General features: G+C 43.2%; 1 protein-coding gene across 1 annotated transcript in view; it reads right to left on the bottom strand.

Moving 5' to 3' along the window:
• The window catches only part of LOC104466877 (rho guanine nucleotide exchange factor 7-like), a gene marked incomplete at its 3' end in the record, with an annotated part of 24,634 nt that extends 16,608 nt beyond the window's left edge, over window positions 1-8,026 (bottom strand). The window contains exons 1-2 of the mRNA XM_010080432.1: window positions 7,995-8,026; window positions 3,020-3,104 (exon numbers count right to left, since the gene is read on the bottom strand). Of these exons, the coding sequence (XP_010078734.1) occupies window positions 3,020-3,104; window positions 7,995-8,000 (91 nt within the window). The remainder of the gene's footprint in view (window positions 1-3,019; window positions 3,105-7,994) is intronic.
• Between the last annotated feature and the right edge of the window lie 569 nt (window positions 8,027-8,595).

Genomic DNA, 8,595 nt, shown 5'->3' with positions numbered 1-8,595 from the left:
ACCTGCTCCAGCACCTCAATGTCCTTCTTGTGGTGAAGGGCCCAAAACTGAACACAGGATTCAAGGTGCAACTTCACCACTGCCAAGTACAGGGGCACAATCACTTCCCTAGTCCTGCTGGCCACACTATTGCTGATGCAGGCGAGGATGCTGTTGGCCTTCTTGTGCACTGGGCACACTGCTGGCTCATGTTCAGACAGCTGTCGACCAGCACCCCCAGGTCCCTCTCTGATGGGCAGCTTTCCAGCCACTCTTCCCCGAGCCTGTAGCACAATGAACCTGTGAACGCAATGCCTCCTGTAGCTAGAGTAAGAAGGCTTTATCAATACGCTCCCCTTGATTGGGAGGTGTGTAGTAGACACCAGCCACAAGGTTCCATTTATTGCCTTGGTCTCTAATTCTTACCCGTAAGCTTTCAACATGCTCATGGCTATTCTTCAGAGACAGCTCTTCATGCTCTATCCATGTCTTGATATAGATGGAAACTCCTCCACCCCTTCTTCCTCACCTTGTATGGATAGTATCATTACACACTGAAGTCATAAAAGACTTCACACTTTGTAAACCTGCTTTCCTAAAAGCATTTGAAGGCCATTGTGTAAATATAACCACCGGTGATTATAATCCACTACAGAAAGAACATACATCTTTGTTTTTCCAGGCTGCCGGGAAAGAAATGGAACTAGATCATGGGCTTTGTTTGTAAATCATAACTTTATGGCTAATTCTTATGCTCCCAAAAACTTTGAAGTTGCCATAACCATCAGTAACTAACAGAACTTAAGGGTTCTAAGTAACCTGAAGCATGCTTGCTATGTTTCCTATCTACAGTCAAGGAGAAGAACAGATACACCAGCATTATACATTGACACAGTTCACCTATGAAAACAGGATCAGGTTTCTTCATGGCAGTGTGTTCCAGCTTCTGGGCAACCCTAAAACACACCACTTAGAAACAGTTTTAGTGTGGCCTGATTCCCAAAGTTTTCTAGTTCACAACAACACAGCCAATACACCAGCACAAGTACACCTTCTGAGGCTTAGAATTAGAAACTGCATCTGTCTCAGCAGAAAAGAAGGAAAATTATTTTAAATTATTTTAAATTATATTATTATAAATTTAAATTATTTAAATTATAGGAAAATTATTATAAATTTACCAATAATATCTGAATACTTCCAAATGAATTTGAAGTTTTGATAGACCTAAAAGGCTTGCAGACCCCATGTATCCATTACAGTTTCCACTGAAATACTAAATAAGCATTAAATTAATTTCTCAATGGGATTATTGTCAGAAAATAATTTAACTCTGCTGCTAAAAACTCAAGAATCTTGACAGGCAACAGAATGTGCATGTTTGACAAATATTTGGTACATTTCACAGAAGCTTCACACTCAATCCATCCAAAGATTTCCAGGGTTTGTAACACCCTTTCTTCTCCACCATTATCTCAGCTTCCCTATACCAGTTCTCTTCCCCTTACCTGTCTACAAACAGCAACCGGTACCTTGATTCTACCCCTTCTGAACTTAAAATAATTTGATGGATCACATATCCACAGCAGCCTTTCATCAGTCTTCACGCTCATTGCTCCCACTTCTTCCACTGCAGAATGAGCCATCTCAGAAGAGCATGTTTATAACGTGAAATTCTTGCAGACCCAGATGGGGATCTGAAAGCCATCTTCCCGTACTAGAGTAGGGAGACAGAGTCTAAAATGCCTTCTATACAGTCACCCAATTAAAGAAAATTGGAAGAACAGTTGGTCAGGAATTCATGCAGCTCTCCTTACTCCTCAGAATGAGGCAACACCACAGCTCATGTGTTGTTTTGATTTTTGGTTTCCATACCACCACCACCCCCCCCCAAAAAAGGATCAGCCTGTGTCTTTCAAAGGCCAGCTGCAACTGGGGCTTTTTGATGTGGGTATTGATTTATTGACGTGTGGACCAAATAGCCACACTTTTTCTCCCCTTTAAAGATAGCTACTACAGTCAGTGTACAGCAGCTTTAAAGATGTACTGAAATGGTTCACATTTGCACTTGCAGTTAAGATGAAAGGCAGTATCTTCAACTGGTGCAAGTAGCTTCAAAGTTGTCAATGGTATTACTCCATGCCTATTCATTAGAACTAAGAATTTGGTTATAAAATAACTCCTGAAGGGTGTTTTCTGATACACGGAGAAAAAAACAAGGCACAAAAAAGAAAAAAAACCTGTTGTAATGGACCAGAAGAATACTATAGAAGTCAAAAGATACTTATATATATTATCAAAAAAAATTACACTGATCCACCACTGACTTTTCTATCAGCTTCATTTTGCTCCCCACATAAAAATTGACAAGCATGGTCCATTTTTAAATTATATCTCTCTCTCAGACTCTAACTCAATGACCATTACTGGAACTTGCTGCAGACAATATAAAGCCCCAGCACGGAGCAGCAGAAAAGGGCCATCAATCTTAACAGTTCTTGATTGTCCCAGGGTCCAGCTGACATTGTTTAGTACAGCCTTATCCTACAACAAAGCATGGACACCTCTCACTTGAGCTCCATTTCTGCAGCACTCTCTCCCCCCCCAGAGAACTTGAGCCAGGTAGTTTGTGACTTCTGGCTGCTACCTAAGTGGGGGCTGGGGTGGGGTGAGAGGGGAGCCACAGACTCCCAACAAAAACACTGCCAAAAGTGTTTAAAGATGGGAATGACAGAGTGGGGCAAAAGTCAACTTCTAGCACTTCACACTGAAGTAAAAAGAGAAAAAAAAGATGGGGACTTTTTCTAAACTCTTGACAGCTGAAAGGCTCAGCCTTAGCTTCACTGTAAAGCTTCCTTCTGCAGAAGGAGAGACAAGAGAACCCAGACAGGCCATTGCCGAAGTCGTAACAAACCACAAAAGAAACTCTTCTAGAACACTGTGCGTGTTCATTTTATCATACATATAGCAAGAGGTATAAATATACATTGATGTGAGTCCAAAGGTAAACAAGCGCCAGGACAGACCAGAGTCTACTTACCTGCAGTCACCTTATTTAAAGCCACGAGAGAGCTGAGAACTTTGCTGAAATTCTGTCCCTGATACAGGTCATTTGCATCAAAAGTCTGAAAATGAAAGAACGTACAATAAGTCAAGAGAAATGAGCCTTTAAACTAAAGCTTTCTATGCTACCACGCAAACCCGGACTGAAGAAGCTACTGCCTGATCAAGGTATCAGTCTTTCAGTGGCTGTCACGGACCAGTAAAACTGTGGCGGTTTTTTCTCTTTAAAAAAAAAAAAGAAGAAAAAACCTCAACCCATTTAAAAACACAAAGAAAAGATAGAAAAAGCTGCATTTGAGGAAAAAAAAAAAAGAACATAAGCTAAAAAATACCAAGTGCCATTTAAATTACAGGACAGTTGACTAAAACATAATTGTCAGAAGAGAGAAGCTTTGCTCGGAGAGTTTGGGCAAAAAAAGTTACTGAGTACTGTTACTCTTGCTATACTCCTTTTCTGTAACAGCTCACACGCACTGTACCCGACTGTCATAAAATATCTTCAAAATTATGACAAATACTTTAAAAAGTACTACAACAATGTACATGCTAGCTCTTTATTCTACAAGACACAGAGGAAAGCAGCATTCCTGAAAATTAACGAATTTTTAAAAGAGTGAAGTTGTTCGATAGGTTAGATGGAGAAAGAGGTTTGGGAGGGGGAGGAATGAAAGCTGGGGTTTTAAACTGTGGGAAAGAGATCCAAATCTCAGACTACTTTGTAAAAAACACTCGTAGTCACTTTCAAGCACAGGGTGATGACATGAAACATCTGGATTTTCAGGAGGAAAAGAGGAGATTAAAAAAAGAGACCCATAATATTTGCCTGAGGTAATGGAAACACTCATCCAAAGTCTCACGAAAACAGCTCTCACAACAGATTCTGCATAGGATGAAAGTAGTCACAGTATTCCCTTGTGCAAGACTAGAAAGAGGACAATAAGACAGCTATTTAACTTGTTCAAACTGATTTAAGAAACAGAAAGAGAATCAGTTTCCCCGCAGTGTAGCGGCTTTAATGTAAAAAGTCAACAAAAACTTGTTTATTTTCCTGATAACAGACCCACCCTACAGGCACTATCAGAAAATCTGTACCCCAGAAAGCAGCCTTCAGAACCAGGAGAGGAAAAACACATATTCCCCAAGAAGACAGGCAAAGGGACAAAAAAAGGTTGAGAGGAGAGAGAGGGAGGCTGGTTAAACACAAGAGAAGTGAAAAATTTCATGAAAGCTACCTAAAGTAACCATAGAATCACAGAATGGTTTGGGTTGGAAGGGACCTTAGAGATCATCTAGTCCCAACCACCCTGCTATGGGCAGGGACCCCTCCCACTAGACCAGGTTGCTCAAAGCCTCATCCAGCCTGGCCTTGAACACCTCCAGGGATGGGGCATCCACAACTTCCCTGGGCAACCCGCTCCAGTGCCTCACCATGCTCATAGTGAAGATTTTTTTCCTTATATCTAATCTAAATTTACCCTCTTTCAGCTTAAAACCATTATCCCTTGCTACATGCCCTTCCAAAAAGTCCCTCTCCAGCTTTCCTATAGGCCCCCCTTCTGGTCCTGGAGACCCGTAAGGTTTCCCTGGAGCCTTCTCTTCTCCACACTGAACAACCCCAACTCTCTCAGCCTGTCCTCATAGGGGATGTGCGCCAGCCCTCTACCCCCCTTCATGGCCCCCCTCTGGACTTGCTCCAACAGGTCCACATCCTTCTTACATTGGGGGCCCCAGAGTAGGATGCAGTACTCCAGGTGGGGTCTCATGAGAGCGGAGCAGAGGGGGAGAATCACCTCCCTCAACCTGCTGCTAATGCTTCTTTTGATACAGCCCAGGACATGGCTTGCTTTCTGGGCTGCAAGCGCACACTGCCGGCTCATGTTCAGCTTCTTATCAACCAGCACCCCCAAGTCTTTCTCTTCAGGGCTGCTCTCAATCCGTTCTCTGCCCACCCCGTATTCGTGCTTGGGATTGCCTCGACCCACGTGCAGGACCTTGCACTTGGCCTTGTTGAACTTCATGACGTTTCCATTGGCCCACCTCTCAAGCCTGTCCAGGTCCCTCTGGATGGCATCCCTTCCCACCAGCGTGTTGACTGCACCATACAGCTTGGCGTCGTCAGTAAGCTCGCTGAGAGCGCACTCAATTTCACTGTCCATGTCTCTGACAAAGATGTTAAACAATACTGGTCCCAGTACTGACCTCTGTGCAACACCCCTTGTCACCGGTCTCCACTTAGACATCAAGCTGTTGACCACAACTCTTTGAGTGCAACCTTCTAGCCAGTTCCTTATCCACAAAGTGGTCCTTCTGTCAAACCCATGTATCTCCAATTCAGAGACAAGGATGCAGTGCAGGACAGCGTCAAAGGCTTTGCACAAGTCCAGGTAGATGACATCAGTTGCTCTTCCCTTATCCACCAGTGCTGTAACCCAATCGTAGAAGGCCACAAAATTTTTCAGACATGATTTGCCCTTAGTGAAGCCATGGTGGCTGTCACCAATCACATCATTATTTTTCATGTACCTTCACATAGTTTCCAGAAGAATCTGCTCCATGATCTTGCCAGGCACAGAGGCGAGACTGACTGGCCTGCAGTTCCCCAGGTCTGCCTTGTTTCCCTTTTTAGAAATGGGGGTTATGTTTCCGCTTTCGCACTCAGTGGGAACTTCCCCAGATTGCCACTATGATGGATAGTGGCTTAGCAGCTATGTCTACCAGTTCCTACAGGAAACGCAGATGCACCTCATCAGGTCCCATGGACTTGTGCACCTTCAGGTTCTTTAGATGGTCTTGAACCTGATCTTCTCCTACAGTGGGCGGTTCTTCATTATCCCAGTGCCTGCCTTTGCATTCTGCAACTTGGACAGCGTGGCTTGATCACTTTCTGGTGAAGACTGAGGCAAAAAAGCAATTGAGTACCTCAGCCTTCTCCATATCCCAGGTAACCAGGTCTGCCAATTCCTTCCAGAGAGCACCCACATTTTCCTGAGTCTTCCTTTTACCACCAATGTACCTACAGAAGCTTTTCTTGTTGCCCTTGACATCCTTGGCCAGATTTACTTCTATCAGGACCTTAAGCTGATCCCTGGGTGCTCAGACAATTTCTCTGTATTCTTCCTAGGCTAACTGTCCTTGCTTCCACCCTCTGTAGCCTTCCTTTTTGCATTTGGGTTTGTCCAGGAGCTCCTTGTTCATCCAGGCAGGCCTCCTGGCATTTCTTCCTGACTTCTTTGTTGGGATGCACTGCTCAGGAGCTTGGAGGAGGTAGTGCTTCAATATTAACCAGCTTTCTTGGGCCCCTCTTCCCTCCAAGGCTTTATCCCATGGTACTCTACCAAGTAGACCCCTGAAGAGGCCAAAGTCCGCTCTCCTAAAGTCCAGGGTAGTCAATTTGCTGTGTGCCCTCCTTGCTGTCCTAAGGATGTTGAACTCCAGCATTTCATGGTCACTGCAGCCAAGGCTGCCCTTGAGCTTCACATTCCCCACCAGCCCTTCCTTGTTGGTGAGAACAAGGTCCAGCACAGTACCTCTCCTCGTTACCATCAAGGAAGTTATCTATGCATTCCAGGAACCTCCTGGTTTGCTTATGCCCTGCTGTGTTGTCCCTCCAACAGATATCAGGGTGTTTGAAGTCCCCTGCGAGAACCAGGGCTTGTGAGCATGAGGTTGCTCCTGTCTGTCTATAGAGGACCTCAGTCGCTCAGCCTTCCTGGTCGGGTGGCCTGTAGCAGACCCCCACTGTAAAGTCGCCTCTCCCTGCTCTCCCTTTAATCCTGACCCATAAGCTCTCTGTCAGCTCCTCACCCATCCCCAGGCAGAGCTCCATGCACCCCACCTGGGCACTGACATAGAGGGTGATGCTCCGTTCTCGTCTCTCCGTCTGTTCTTCCTAAAGAGCCTGTATCTTTCCATTCCAACACTCCAGAAGTGCTGGAATGAGACAGAAGGGGCTGCCAGACCAGTTGTGACTAGTTAATGTGATCTACTAGCCAAGGCAGAGCAGATTTGGGAAACATGTAATGACTGTATGATCCAGTAAGGAAAAAAAAAAAATCTCCCAAAGCATTCACAGTATTTCAGGTACTTGCATATATTGACATACACATTTTTTCCCCTCAGACTGAGGATCATCTCTAGTCCCAGCAAAAGCAGTTCTGCCTTGGCTATACAGGTGCTGACATTTCTCAAGCTCAGGTAGTGTGTATATAGCTCAGAAGAGCAATTCCACAAAAACAGATGTAAAATCAAGTAGAGGCAAATGCTAATATACTCCAAGCAGTTATAGCTCACATAAAATAAGTCAAATAACTATTGCACCAAGTTTCATTGGGCGACAAAAAATGCAAATACTACTCTTATTTATTTGAAGCTGTAAGGAGTAAGGAAAGGAACCAGGGAATTGCCTAGGGTTTTTCCTGAAACATGAGGAAGTATTTAAGAACTAAGTGCACAAAAAAAATACAGTAAGCAAATAAGAAATTACCTGATGTTACACAAAAAGACTAAAGATAAGTTAAGTTTTGTTAATAGCATAATTTATAATAGAGGTGATAAGAGATACCAATAAGGTGACAGTAGAATACACAAAAGCAAAACCATACTGGAGATAGCTTAACCACTGCTTAAATCAGGACGAGAGGGTAATTAAGCTGTTAATGGAAAAACAAAGCAACAGAAGTATAAAATTTTCATTGTTAGCTATATGTTTATTGAGGTAGTTTTTAAACAAGCAAACGAAAAACGCAAGCAGAATCACAAAATAATGGTTCTGCTCCCAAAAAAAAGGAAACACAAAGACACAGGTGCTTGTGCAGACACCAGAACTGGACCAGAAGGGTACAAGAGGGGAGAGAAAGAACTATTTAAAAAAGGAATGCTTAAGAAAAAGTTTACAAACTATAGCTTAAACTCACAAAAACTTTAAAAAAAATCTAAATTAATTTTGAGCTCACCTTCATTGTGGATTCTGATAGAGCCAAGAGCTCTTCACGTCAGGCTAACTGGAGAACAACAGGATGCAAGGAAGCCTTGTTTCCTGCTGCTCCGAGACTACATGGGATACCAAAAATGATTTGATTGGATCATCCCAACACATACAGTGCCATAAAAAGGTCTGTATCCAGGACATGTATCCAGTCTGGTCCTTTACAGGAAACAACACAATCAGAGGATACAAGAAACGTTTGCTTCCTTGTTATTCTATGTAAAGCCATTTGGACAGGAAGCCACCCTCAGCATGCTCATGCCCAGTATGTTCATTGGTAGCTTTTGATAATGGGGGAGGGGGACATGACACCCTCCAGAGGGATACTCTAACAACATAAAGTTTAAGAATAAACTAACCTAGAGAGATAAAAAGTGAAAAGAAAAAAAAAAAAGCTTAGGTGCTCTAAAGATTTGAGACTAATTATGAACTCAACTACTTGACTATAAAAAACATTGTTTCAAAAAACCAAAACAAACCCACAAACCCCCAGCAAAACACCCCACCAAACACTTCTATTTTAGAGGAAGTTTGCTCATTTCACAATGTATTTGAACACTCTCTCTGAC

Source organism: Pterocles gutturalis, unplaced genomic scaffold (genome assembly GCF_000699245.1).
Source record: "Pterocles gutturalis isolate BGI_N339 unplaced genomic scaffold, ASM69924v1 scaffold16334, whole genome shotgun sequence".
NCBI lineage: Eukaryota > Metazoa > Chordata > Aves > Pterocliformes > Pteroclidae > Pterocles > Pterocles gutturalis.
Note: the sequence above shows the minus strand (reverse complement) of the source record. Positions and strands in the feature narration are given on the sequence as shown.